General features: G+C 48.4%; 5 protein-coding genes across 5 annotated transcripts; 3 read left to right on the plus strand and 2 right to left on the minus strand.

Annotated features, from left to right (window-relative positions):
- The first annotated feature begins 2194 nt into the window (after positions 1-2194).
- Positions 2195-4411, plus strand: V1513DRAFT_446714 (uncharacterized protein). The gene has a single exon (XM_066898308.1). The coding sequence runs from the start codon at positions 2503-2505 to the stop codon at positions 4081-4083; it is 1581 nt and encodes a 526-aa protein (XP_066752891.1). The 5' UTR covers positions 2195-2502; the 3' UTR covers positions 4084-4411.
- Positions 4365-5771, minus strand: V1513DRAFT_446716 (Ribokinase-like protein). Its single transcript, XM_066898309.1, has one exon. It carries the CDS (start codon positions 5510-5512, stop codon positions 4475-4477), a length of 1038 nt encoding a protein of 345 aa, XP_066752892.1. The 5' UTR covers positions 5513-5771; the 3' UTR covers positions 4365-4474.
- Positions 5772-6637: 866 nt separating this feature from the next.
- On the plus strand, positions 6638-9100 carry V1513DRAFT_459080 (uncharacterized protein; the record flags this gene model as incomplete). Its single annotated transcript, XM_066899731.1, has 1 exon — positions 6638-9100. One exon carries the CDS (start codon positions 6638-6640, stop codon positions 9098-9100), a length of 2463 nt encoding a protein of 820 aa, XP_066752893.1.
- A 586-nt stretch (positions 9101-9686) lies between these two features.
- Positions 9687-11037, plus strand: V1513DRAFT_446718 (uncharacterized protein). The gene has a single exon (XM_066898310.1). The coding sequence runs from the start codon at positions 9838-9840 to the stop codon at positions 10951-10953; it is 1116 nt and encodes a 371-aa protein (XP_066752894.1). The 5' UTR covers positions 9687-9837; the 3' UTR covers positions 10954-11037.
- Positions 11038-11157: 120 nt separating this feature from the next.
- Positions 11158-13091, minus strand: V1513DRAFT_118287 (uncharacterized protein). The gene is made up of 5 exons (XM_066894145.1): positions 12850-13091; positions 12703-12748; positions 12556-12636; positions 12304-12496; positions 11158-12246 (listed from the first exon to the last, which is right to left on the minus strand). The coding sequence occupies exons 1-5, from the start codon at positions 12881-12883 to the stop codon at positions 11362-11364; spliced, it is 1239 nt and encodes a 412-aa protein (XP_066752895.1). The 5' UTR covers positions 12884-13091; the 3' UTR covers positions 11158-11361.
- Between the last annotated feature and the right edge of the window lie 158 nt (positions 13092-13249).

Raw genomic sequence — 13249 nt, forward strand, 5'->3', positions numbered from 1 at the left:
TTGGAGGACCTGTGTAGGCGAACAGATATGGTGGCCCTATTATGGCGCTCTATATATGTACGCTAGGATCCACAATTCATTCACATAGAAGCCTAAGCGTTCTCCATACAACTTGCCGATGTGCTGTTTCCGGTGATTGCTAGTAGGCGATAATGTGAAACCGTGGCAGTGAGAAGCCTTCTTAACACGCTATCCATCATGGTCGTTCCACAACAATATAGCTGCTCTTTGCATCTCCATCATCAGCACGGCTGTGTGCCAGCATCATAACGGTCCTTGTAAATGTAAATACCAGCTGTAAACCTCAACAGAGGATAAAATTACTTAGCATACACTTCCATGACGTCATCGATAGGGTTTGGGGAGCGCAGATTCCCATGCAAAAGTTGGGTTTTAAGTTAGGATGCAACTTAGATCTTAAACTAATTAATTATACTCGATTAGGATCTTTCTAAAATGTGATTGTAATATGAAGGATCGCTGTCGAGTGGCTGCCAATGGAAGTAGGTCTGCACACACCGCACTGAAGACTGCGCGTTGTCAAATTACCGGGAGGAGGAGAGAATTAGTCCTCTTTTGATGTGAAATATCATTGTATTTTTCGTGTATTTTTACGACTATCACATACGGCATCATCCGGTGACTGACTCCGCTAGCTATGGATTGCACGTGTACGAGCTCGATTCTTTCCGGCGCCAGGATTTTGCCCCCCCCCCCCCCCTTTCTCCCGCCCCCCGCGGCGTCGTCGCATCTCAATGGTCACTTATTAACATCAAAACTCAATAAGCGAAGAACAAGTAGCCACGCGTCGCGGGCTGTTCACGAGACTGCTCGAAACTCAAAGAAAACGCATGAATTATGTGAAGAAATGGCGCGGTTGGGTTGGGATAGAAACACGTGGGATGTTTTGTATCGCAGCGGAGAGCGCGACGCGTGTGACGGCGCGTGAGCAATTTGTATGGGCCTCCGGGAACAGCAACGGGTGGCACCAATAACTATGACTGTCGGTGTTAACTCCGAAAGGATGTCAAGAATCGGACAAAGACAGAGATGATTGGTAGCCGGATTATCCATTAGTGCCCAATTATCCATTAGAGGAGTAATTCATGCGAAATTCATAAGACCGAACTGACCGCACATTCATTCATAATCAGATGAGTTGACTAATCTAGCAGTTACGAATTAATTTATTTAAAGACGTATAGTTCAAATTATATGACAATTAGGCGAAGTATTTATTGATTGAGCTTACCTAATAGAGTGAAACGGAATCTAATTATTATACAGGTTTTTAAATCCAGTTTTGATTTGAAAGCATAAGAGGAAAAGTTCAGATTGCCGGTGTGGTCTTCCGCTTACGGGGGAGACTTCCGGGGCCAATCGAGGCGGCGGGATCTCCGAACGCCTCATCATCCGTCGGTTGAGTTTGCACCTTGACCCTGTTCTGGTCAACATTCTCCTCCCCTTCCCTCCCCCGGTCGTAAGTTAGAGAAGCGCAAATTCGGAATTTGCGCAGTGGCCAATCGATACACTGGCAATCGAGGATCAGTGCGCAATCTGGGGATCTAGAAATCGACATGTTTTGACGAAGATGCCGTCTGCTGCAAGATGAAATAGCGGTGAGCCAAGAGTATTATTAAAATAAAAACCGTAACTAAACCGTTTTGGTTACTAAGGTAACCGGGAGTAGTATTATTCTCCTTGGCGGGAGGAGAGTGTGTGGGGGAGGTTTGGGAACCTTTTTGGCTGTTGACGCAACCTCCGCTTTCTCAGGGATAGTAGATTTGGTGGGCGCGCAACCTGAACCGAAGCTACTTTTCGAACCCGAACCGGTCGGCAAGCTAGAGGGAATGTTGGCGGCACGAGATTAAGTTAGTTTACCCGGCCTACACGTGCAGTAGGCAGGCACCGTGCATGTGGCGCTACTTCTCGGCGTGCATGCGGCACTGCACAGCTAAAGCAGTATGCAAAAAATCGGTACTATGCTATAGCGATTGGATCTTGGCGCCTTTACCGGCGAGGAAACATACGAACAGCCCTAAACCTGGTCAGTACAAATCTAGTAGGGCGCGATCGGGAAATCGTACTGGGTACATTGCCCCTAAACGGCGGTTCGACTATGCGGTACAACCGACAGACTTAATGATGATTACAGCTAGTTTGAGTTTAAGTGCGTGTGTGTACATTTTGTATGTGTGCGAGTCTGTGCGAGTCTGTGGCCGCTTACTTAACGAACAGTCTTTAACTCCACTCCTCCATCGCGAGTCGCTCTCACGTTGCCTTCCTTTTTGCTTGCCCAACCCAATCCTTCCTCGGTACTACCGTGAAATATAACTACGTCGCCCGCCGCCACCGCCGCCGCTGCTGCTGTGGTCCTCTACTATTCGGCACTCTCTCACTCTCACACTAGTTCACGCAACACACACAAAATATTCCACAACAACTGCTCGTCTTGACCGATCGTGCCTCCAACACATTCGGCCCGTCTGACAATCTCCGCTAATGGCCCTGGTGGCTCCAGTGTATGATTCAATTATGGCTGCTCCCACTTCCTCCTCTTCCTCCTTTATGCTAGACTTCAACTCCCCCGGCCCGTCATCGATCAACCTCGACGGTCTGCCAAACTTTTCTTCGAGCTCGTCCTCCATGGCCCAGCTCACTCCCGGCAGTCTCGTCTCCTTCACCAACCCATTCTCGTCCACGTCCGCACCCGCCTCCATCCCGCGCCGACAGCAGCTTGTATCCACAGAAGTTATCGGCCCTGCGACGCCAGACATGGCCGCTGTATTTGCACCTTCGTTCGCAGGGTATTCGCCGAGCCTGATGTCGACCGCCGACATGTCCTTGTTTGACACCAATGCATGTAGCGCATCCGTCAACCCGTCCGTCGTCACATCTGCGAACAACATGCACACTCGACATATGTCACTCGCGGTCCCGATGCACATGCATATGCACAACTCCGTCGCCACCGCCTCCGGCTCCAACGTTGGCTCCCCCTCGCTACTACCTACAGATCTCACACATTCATCCAACGTTATGGCCGGCCGCCGCATGTCACTGCCAAACAATCTATCCTCTGGCGTTGCCAGCTCCCACGTCGATCCGCAGACACTAATAGCTTCCTCCTCGGCGTCTGCATACACGCATCTGCCGTTCGTCTCTGAGGTCGTCGACGAGCTCGGTGCCAATATTGGACCCTCGTCTTCGAATGCCAGTTTCGCACAAGACTCTCCTTCGCCGGCCTCCGTGCCAGCTTCCGAGCCATCGCAGTATGTCATGCAGATGAGGGAGGCCAATTCGAACCGCTCCAGACCCCCTTTCTCTGTCGATACTCGAAGGATGTCTATGCCAATGCTTTCGATGTCCAACTCGATCAATCCAGATGGTACAGTGCCCTTGCACGCTCGACGGAAAAATTCGGTCGCAGCAAGCAGTGACAGAAGCGCATCGCACTCGCCACGAACGTCGCTTGGCGATGGTTCAATGGCATCCGCGCACTCGCACAGGAGTTCTTCAGTAAGCGACGAAGTCAACCCGCCCATCACCCTATCACCACCAAGTCATCAAGGCGTTGCTTTCAACCCCGGGATGGTGCCAGTTGCGGTGAACTCGTACGGGCTCGTGTTCCACGACCAAGGCCAGCAGCCCATGTCTATGCACCAGCAGCCACAAAGCGAGTCAGATTCCGAGGAGGATCCGCTGCCGTGCGAGATTGCGCGTATTCCCAAGGCTATCCTCTTCAACGGCAGCCGGCCCGTTCCGGGTCACCTCGGCAGCACTGTCTCCGTCCCAGCCAGCAACACTCGCAATGGAAGCGCGAGTTCCCAGAACGGCACTGCGGTCGCCGCACTCATGACCACCTTCAACTCCAAGGTGTCCTCCGGCACGCAGAAGAAACACAAATGCCCGATCTGCCACAAACGTTTTACTCGGCCCAGTAGTCTGCAGACTCACATGTACTCGCACACTGGCGAAAAGCCATTCACTTGCGACTTCAGAGGGTGTGGCCGGAAATTTTCGGTGGTGTCCAACTTACGGCGGCACAAGAAAATCCATTCTTCATCTTCGAGGTCACACTAAATGGATAACGGTTTTGTATATTGTGTGGCTTTTTTTTTCCTTAGAATTGTATCATTCTATGTATTTTTGATGGGCTGTGATTTTAAAAAAATCGTTGGGGTTTGGGTGTTCGGTTTTCCTATTTTTTAAACAGGGGAAATTATTAATTAATTCCTCTGTGTTACGCGTGACGACTATGGAATGGATTTGGATTGGGCTCAATGGTGGGCGTTTTGTACAAAGGACCGTTTATCAAATTCTGTCGTAAAACGACCCTTTTTTTTTTAGCCATTATTACCTTATTTTAATTGAATTGACTTGTATATTCTATGTGGACCAACCATTTAGCATAATTGTGTTTTATTATACAAAGAACACCAATCTAAACCAAAGATGCTTTTTTACCCCCGTCTTAAGCGAAATCGAACCGCGCTTTGACCACGACGTCCGGTACGCGGATCTTGTCTTGGCTTTGAATCAACCGCAGCTCGCCAAACTTCATGTCCCGGATCCTCCGCTCTTTGGTGCCCCGTTCTGGTCTGGGAATGCCCGTCTCTGCAGCCATTTTGTCTTCCCGAATATTGTACTTCTGCACCTCGTCGGCGGTGTTGCGAAGCACTACTTGCACTATCGCGCTGACGTCCTCGACTGCACGAACCAGCGGTAACTCGGCATCAGGAACATCGCCGTCGGCGGCGGCGCCCTTTGCAGCTGTGTAATAAGTCCAGAATCGGTCAGACATGAGCGACGCAAAGAGATCACCTGTGCCGGTAAAGTACGTGTTGATAAACGGCAGCCGCAAATAAAACTGAACCAGGCTTCCATCCTTCCGCCTTGTTTGGCCCGCGCACACGAACTCCTCTTTCTTAGAATCATCGGCTGCTACAGCGGACGAAATGACAATGTTCGGAGTGCCGAATTTGTCGTATAATATAGAGAGAGCTTTCATTATGTCCCGCCCGCTTTGGAACTTGATGCCAGATAGTAACTCCGCCTCAAACTGATTAGGCGTAATAACAGTCGCTAGCGGCAGCAGACTTTCATAAACTGGTATAACGTCCGGCGCAACATACAGCTTCGCCTCGTCGCCCATAACCGGGTCCAGAATCCAGAGGACCTCTCGTCCCAATTCAGCATTGTCGCGACGCAACTCTTGCACAATCGCGCCGACTTCGCGGACTGCTTCCGCCCCGGGAATGTACCCTGTAACAACGACATCGTAGTCCGTCAACGTGTTCATCTTCAATCCCGTGTATATCTCGCGAATGTGCTGCGCGGAGTGGCGGTCGCCGCGCCATTGGGTGTAGCCGGTGTGGTTCGAGAACGAGACCGTGTTCAGAACGTCCACGTCCCAGTAGAGCAACTGCAGCGGCAGCGTCGACGCGCGGTTGCCGACATACCCGTGCACTACGTGTGATGAGACGGCGAGAATGCGTTTCGCGTCGGCCATTGCTTCGTCGTGCTGCGTGTTCGAGTCGGCGGTGGGTAGTCGCGTGGGGTTTTTGAATGTCTCGAGACGATGAGTCTTTCGTCGTCGAAGCTATCTGGGCTCCGGAGTCTGCATTCCCAGTTTGGTATGTCATATATACCACCCTAACTAACTTAAGCTTTCATACTTATGTGTTCGAACGCTGGTTTTTATTTTTTTCGAGCGCGAACTGTCTGGAACAATCACCTCTTTTTAGCAGCGGTTTTGGACGGAATAAAATATGAAGGGAATTGAGTTTGAAAATGCATAATCTGAGCGAGAATGTGCTACATGAACGGGGGCCCTGATGGACGAACGATAGATGACCTTACAGTTTGAATCGAGACCGAGTCACACTGTGACGAGCATGTTGTGTGGCACATGCGTGGTAGTTTTCAACATCATGAGAAGTAGTACTGGTGGGGCACATTGATCAAATAGCCCGGCACATTGTCATCTTGGTTGGTTCAAGGCATTGTCTGTAGCAGCTTGTCGATGAAACAGAAGAACTTAGCTTCGCCGGCAAGCAGAGTGATGTCTCATGGACAAGGATCAACAAGCCGTGATCATCACACCCTTCTCCGTATCTACCGAACTATAACCTGTGGCAAACTTTTTTTTTTACTGAAATGCTTGGTACGAATAGTATACTTCCCACCGTGATATTAGGTACGACGTGGCGTGGCCGCGATTGCGAACAAGGATTTCAAGCTCGATAACGACCGGATTGACGACCACGCCCTGAAGATCCGTGACGATCGTGATGATCCAGCTGCGAGTGAGAGACGACTGCGAGATTGGACGGGCCACGTGGAAGCACTGTTCGAACCGAGGAGTAAACAGACAAGGAGGCGTTGTTTACCTACGATGACGCGACGCGTCGATGCCAGACGCGGTTCGGTTTACTGCGATAACTAGACTGGTGCGATATCTGCAGGCTCCTTGTATTCGGACTGCAATATATATGTGTTGACTCTTAGGTGCTTCTTTAATGTTGCTTGTCGTCGTCGCAGCTTCTCATCACCTTTCTGTTGCTTCCCTTCGGCCTTCCGTTTAATTTCTGAACTATTGGATAGAGTAATTGACGCAAAAAAAACACGAATCAAAATGCCTGTTCAACGACCGCCCACACCCTACGAACCCAGTCTTTATCCGGACGACGACCGCGAAATTTGCACCGACGACGAGGTCAAACCCGCCTTGTGCATCTCTCCAGATTGTGATGACTGCACTTTCGGACGAGACATCACAGATGTCGGTGTGCAGGTATCTGGAGGTGGTGACGGTAGCGCAATGTCAATGTCCCGTCAGTCGTCAACTTCGTCTAGTCAGACCGCGACGTCGTCTCGTTCGTCAATGGAATCTACGCCGCCTACATCGCCTAGCACGATTGGGTCGCTGACACCGACCTTTTTAGAAAAACCGACGATTCGGGTAAGGTTTACTGACAAGCCGGAGGGCACGACGCCTCGGTGGGTAACAGACGCGACTGCGACGACGGCCACCGTATGTTCGAATTCTGAGACGATTGAAGCGCCGACGACTGCGATGGAATCGTGCAATACCGAAGCCGTGCCGACAAACGAAGCCACGAGGACATCGCCACAGGTTGTGTCACTGACAGAGCTTCGAAAGGGAAAAATACGGCAACTCGTCGAGGAACATGGCTACGTGAAAATCCACCAATCGCCGATCCTGATGCGCAAAATGTTGGGCCGGGCGACATTAGAGGAGTTACCCGACGACAGACATTACAGCATCCGTGTACTCATTTTCCAAGACGAGGGATTCAAGAGCTCTGCATATTGCAATTGCACTGATATGTTTGTGGATTTCATTCTTGACTCTGCGCGTTCTATGAAGTTATTGGAGCTGGAGGCGCCGATTTCTCGAAAGAAGTGGTTCAGACAACCATGTAATATGGCTTACCTGAATAATGTGTCGGACGGCGGTGATTATTCCGAAAAGGAAGCTTTATGGTCTTACAAGTTCCCGAAGACAACAATCCAAGCCGTCGGCATCAAGACTAGAGCGCCGCCCAAGACTGTCCCTCCGGTATTTTTTGACGATATCACCCCACGAATGTTGTTATGGGCTCCTGATATTATTCTTGTTCGTGTCAGCGAGGATGATTTTGGATGGGAACGACAGTTAAACTACATGAGACTAATGAATAAGAAAATTGTGGTTGTCATTGACGCTGTTTGTGCAGAGGTTGCTGAAGTTTTACGACTAAAAGTAGTCACTAGAGTGACTACCTGGCAGACAGGTCATCTTCACGATGTCACTGGCCCTCGGGATATGGGCCCCGGCGGCGTGATCGAGAGATACAATTCCACCAGGGGTAATTCTAAGCTAGTGTCAAGCACGAAGTGGCTCCTGAGTCCGACGTATATCAACTTCTTTTTTGTGGACTCGGAGGACCAGCTGTCGTTTATCATCTTGCACGAATTTCTGGCAGTGTTTTGCCGTGCAAAAGGGGTGTTCTCCTTCGCGATTCAAGATAATAAGTGCAAGAAATTACGGTATTGTCGTAACGGTTATGTCATCGATCCTATGACGAAAGTGCGATTTAATGCAGACGTGTGCGAATTTGGCTCAGACAATGAGTTGAGCGATGATGACATAGAGGAGTATTTCCCTGCGTTCATGCCAGACAACAATCAGCACTCTGCATTTACGATGCATGAAATTTCAAAGACGGAATATTTGCATAGTCTCAAGGCTTGTGCAGAACTTGTTGATATGGCAGCGGATCGATTACCTCTGGCTTATATTGTTTCCGCCAGATTCGTGCCGGAGGACGGACTTTATCTCGACGTCGTTGGTCATTGTGGATATTTCAATAAGAAGAAGCGGTACGCGCTGGGACCAATGCCTGGAACCAACACGTTCTATCCTATCGTTGTTCGAAAGATTATATCAAAGTGCACTAGACAACGTATGAATGTACTCCGTGCGGGCGAGAACGCTGTTGTCAGAATTTCGATTCCGGAATATAACGGCGACTCTCTCATTCCGACGAGCTTGATCACTTTGCTTAATCACGATCCAAGAGCATTCAGACGTATGGCGTTTTCAGTCGGCTACAATCCCCATCCGACGATAACAAGACTGTTTCTATCAGCAGCGCGGTTCTTCACCAGAGCGAAGAGCAACAAGATATTGCAACTGGCTCCCGTCGTATTAGCGGTTATCATTCTCGATAGTCAATTTGGCCAGTTCAAAACTAGCGGACAGGATGTTCTCAAGCCTGGCGAATTCTTGATGATTCAATCCGGCGCTAAAGCGAAGCTGGTAAGGCTGCTTGGTCGTGTTCGCGGTTACCGCGCGATATGTGTCCGCTTGACAACAGACAATGAAGAAAAAGACTACCTATGGAGTAAACTGCCGGCTAATTTGCATCCATCTGATTGCAGAATCTCGTATCATTGCGACGAGGAAGCCGATTATTTTTACGAAGGTGAACGACTGACGATATCTGAGATCGTTGACAATGGGAACTTTGAATTCGATGCTGTGCGCTATTCAGGGACTGTCGATTCTGTGACTTATAATTGTTCTGCTTGAGAGTTTTGGATACTGCTGGTTTAGTAAGTATTTATATGTTGTATATCTGCACATGCATATGGAGGGGAAATGCTTGGATAAGTACAATATGCGTATTCTAGTTTTGATAGCATGCCGTATTGCAATGATTTGATTTTGATATAATTCGTCGCATTATGTCTGCTGGCTCTGGCTAGGAAGTCGGCAAATATTCTGCAATCTAGAAAGCTCATTAGGGAACGTTGATAGTCCTGAGACTGAGATCTACTGCAAGTAGAGCGTCATGTGCATAAGCTATTCGTAGACGTTTGTAATTTGAGCGTGTACTAATTATCAACAACAATTAAGCAGAGACGGGCAGTGAGTCTGCAAAAATTTGCTAGTGCTTATGTGAATATGACGTGCGGATACTAGACTACATGCTAGCATGACATGTATTGTATTAAAGGCAGATGTTATTTCCATATCGTAATGATAAAAGTGTAGTTAATATAAGATAACGTCATAATGCGCAATAATATTTGGACAGACGCAAATTTCAGGGGCTCCCGAAGAGCCTGTGATCAGAAACTGTCGAGGGTGAGTTAGCTGGGCCGGAATTCTTGTGGACAACGTTCGTCCAACAAGATAAGCACTGCCTAAAATCCGATTCTCGGCCATCCTATCTTACTCAATAATATTACATACGCACATACAAGCAACCACTTCTCGCATCTGGTCGATTTTATTATTGTGCCTACCATTATTCGCAACGCAATATGTCGGAGGTCGACATCATCATCCGGTCATATTCGACTAGCCCGGCTCCGAAACCACACACAGTCTACCACGTCCAAATACGTCTACCGCTACGCTCCTACACCGTTGTGAAACGGTTCTCGGATTTCGTGAAACTGGCGTCGGATATGGAGAACGTTGTAGGCGAATCTCTCCCGTTCAAGCTTCCCCGCAAACAGCTTTTTGGCAACTCAGTCACCAACATGGAGTTGATTGAGGAGCGCAAGGCAGTACTGGAGAAGTTCCTGCGGGATATCCAAAGATCCTCGGACCAGCGCTGGCGATTAAGCGATCCGTGGAGGGATTTCCTTGGTCTGTCACCTGCTGGACGAGCGAACCAGGGAAGCTCATTATTATCCAGCAGTTCATCGACCGTGTCATTAGTGATGCCGTCGGGCAAGAATATCTCGGATCCAGTGGTTTGGTTGGATACGCTACACGAGGTCAAGACGCTGCTGCATGAGGCGAGGAAGTATTTGTCGGATCGGGACACCCTTACTGGTACCGGGTTTGTGAACAAGAATGGTGTTTTGGAGTCGCTTTCTGCGGCTGCTGAGGCCAAGAAGTGTTTAGTGCAGTCTGGCACGAAAATCGTAATGCTGGATCGGGGATTGAAAGAGTTGGCAAGCTCGATAGGGCAGGGTGAATTACGTAGACGGGGAGATATGCTGAATTTAGTCAAAAAGGAGCGGGAAGGACTGGAGAGCTTGGCATCGACGGTATCCAGGCACACAGACGATACAAGTTCGGCTATTTCTGAGTCACCAGACCGCGCAGCACTATTTGCTGGTAGCAAGAGTGTTTTGGGAAGCGTAGCCAGCTCCGCTAAACGGGTGTTGGGTCCGCTAGCTGAGACGGGAGAAACACGGCAGTTGGATAATCGGGGACTGTTGAATTTACAGATGCAGAAAATGCAGAACCAGGACGACACATTACTGGAATTTAGTAAGATATTAGCACGACAGAAGCAACTTGGCATCGAAATTAACGACGAATTGGAGCTGCAGAACGAAATGCTGCGCATGTTGGAAGACGATGTCGAGAACTCTGATGGAAAGTTACGGCGTGCGGACAAGCAATTGAAAAAGATTAAGTAAATCGGTGTTATTGGGAATCATGACTTCATTGTACATTTTTTATTGTTTCAGCTTCATAATGGATTAGTGCATATCTCTCTGTTGCAGACATATAAGCTACCGCTCTACACCATTAACTGGCATTCACAATTTCAGCGTGTTTAAGCTATTAATGGTACCTGACACAACTTTCGTGACATTACCCCTAAGACTCACGCAGCCGAACATATGATACCGATTGAGTATAGAGGAAGCAAGCGGACAACACAATTTTTTATTAAAACGCCGTCCAGTCACATAAATGGCTCTAATCCACGTTATACCCAAACAAAAAAAGATATACATCCATTTGGCCAGAACGACTACATTCCAGCCGAACTACATACAAGCTAACAGAAAATGCACTCGTCTATACTACTTCCTACTCCTCTATTGACTTGTGCACTGAGCACGCTCGGCTCCTCCTTCTTCACCATCTTCCTCCTCGTCCGCTCCCGCTCGCGAACGGCCTTGCTGCATAGGATCAACATCTTGGAGAACGACATCGTCCACCATTGCGTCGGCAGGAATATTCAACGGCGGTCTGAGAGGAAGAACAGTCTCGAGAAGAGCAAGCTGTTCAGGGGAAGCAAAGTTATTGCCGGGGAACTCAACTTCGAACTCGACATAAAGATTCCCAAAGTTGTGCAATCTGTAAGATGGCATTCCACGCCCTTCAATTACCTTGACGGTACCTGGGTGAATAGTCTCACCAGGGATAACATCGACCCTAAGCCATTCGTTGTCGAGATGCTGAATTGCAATACTACCACCAGCAAGGGCGGTGAGAAGGTCAATCTTTGCATGATAGAACAAGTCATCTTTCTTTCGAGTGAATCTCTCATGCGGCTGTTCATCAACGACGAAAATGACATCACCCGGTAGAAGATCTGGACCTTGATCACCTTCTTCTGGGAAAGTAACCTTCTGCCCATTGACCATACCTTTGTCAATGTGGACCTCCAAAATCTTCTTTTCGCTGACGGTCTTCTTGCCATTACAGCCCTTGCATCGATCCTTCTCCCTGATGATCTCGCCCTCCCCCTTGCAATCATGACACACAGTTTGGAACTGCTGAATAATATGACCCATGCCCCTCTGGAACGTAACTGATCCAGTGCCATTGCAAGTAGAGCACTTCTTCACCGCACCATCCTTACCACCCTTTCCATTACACTTCTGGCAAGTAACAGTTCTGGTCAGAGCCAGCTTGGCAACCTTGCCCTTGTACAGATCTTCCAGCGTTACTCGCAAAGCATGAACGATGTCTCGACTCTATTAAATACACATTAATAATCGTTCAGATGTAATGGTAATTTAAAGACTACTCACCCGGCGTGGGCCAGATGGTCGGCCGCCACCACCGAACATTCCACCGAATCCACCGGCGCCTCCAAAGAATTGTGAGAACAAGGCTTCGGCACCATTCATTCCGCCCATATCTGGACCACCAGCACCAGACAACCCCTCTTCACCATATCTGTCGTATATTTCTCGCTTCTGGGGATCTGACAGAATCTCATAACTAACATCCCGATGTCAGAATCTGACAGTTATCATTAACACAAAACAGATTATACATACGCATGCGAGACATCCTTAAACTTCTCTGCAGCTTCTGGGCTATGCTGATTCTTATCGGGATGGTATTTCAAAGCATTAACCCTATGAACAAGATCAGCACTGATTTTCTGGTGCCACAAACGAATGCGGCCGCAAAATGCAACATACCTGTAGGCTTTCTTAATCTGAGAATCATTGGCGTCCGCGGAAATCCCTAAAATCCGTGATCAGCAAACTTTTCCAATTAAACACATATATCGCGTAGATGCAAAATATATGCTGCGAACAATAATTATTAAGAATTTCAGCACTGACCTAGGACATCGTATAGTTTTGACTCCTTGACCATTTTGAGCTCTCAAGATAGAAATGATAAAATGCAAATTTAAATAAAGACTACAACAAGCAATAAACAATAAGCACTGAGAGCTGAGTCGGTGACCAGTGGTTGTTCGCGGCGGCGATTGATTTATAAAGGGAAGCAAGCGCGTTACACCCGTGAACAGAGAAAATTGGAGTCGCTGTCTGTGCCACTCGGTAACGTTCTGACTTTTCACAACTCTCGCCGCACTTTTCAAAAATTTTGTACGGGTAACAGTTGAACGGCAAGAAAGTTACCCGGTTACCGGAGTTATCATGTCTTGTTGGCTGTAACTTGCCTCTTACGACTTCTGCAAACTTCTGAAATCTTCTATGCTGCCGTCAAGCGAGATTT

This window comes from Lipomyces chichibuensis, assembly GCF_038497645.1.
Source record: "Lipomyces chichibuensis strain CBS 12929 unplaced genomic scaffold V1513scaffold_21, whole genome shotgun sequence".
Lineage (NCBI taxonomy): Eukaryota > Fungi > Ascomycota > Lipomycetes > Lipomycetales > Lipomycetaceae > Lipomyces > Lipomyces chichibuensis.

Excerpts from the sequence above, each read along its gene's own strand:
- V1513DRAFT_118287 (XM_066894145.1), bottom strand. The coding sequence starts at position 12,883 with ATGGTCAAGGAGTCAAAACTATACGATGTCCTAG. Across the intron at positions 12,749-12,849 it reads AAAACTATACGATGTCCTAG|GGATTTCCGCGGACGCCAAT; the intron begins GTCAGTGCTGAA and ends CACGGATTTTAG. Across the intron at positions 12,637-12,702 it reads CAGATTAAGAAAGCCTACAG|GGTTAATGCTTTGAAATACC; the intron begins GTATGTTGCATT and ends TCTTGTTCATAG.
- V1513DRAFT_446716 (XM_066898309.1), bottom strand. The coding sequence starts at position 5,512 with ATGGCCGACGCGAAACGCATTCTCGCCGTCTCATCACACGTAGTGCAC.
- V1513DRAFT_446714 (XM_066898308.1), top strand. The coding sequence starts at position 2,503 with ATGGCCCTGGTGGCTCCAGTGTATGATTCAATTATGGCTGCTCCCACT.
- V1513DRAFT_446718 (XM_066898310.1), top strand. The coding sequence starts at position 9,838 with ATGTCGGAGGTCGACATCATCATCCGGTCATATTCGACTAGCCCGGCT.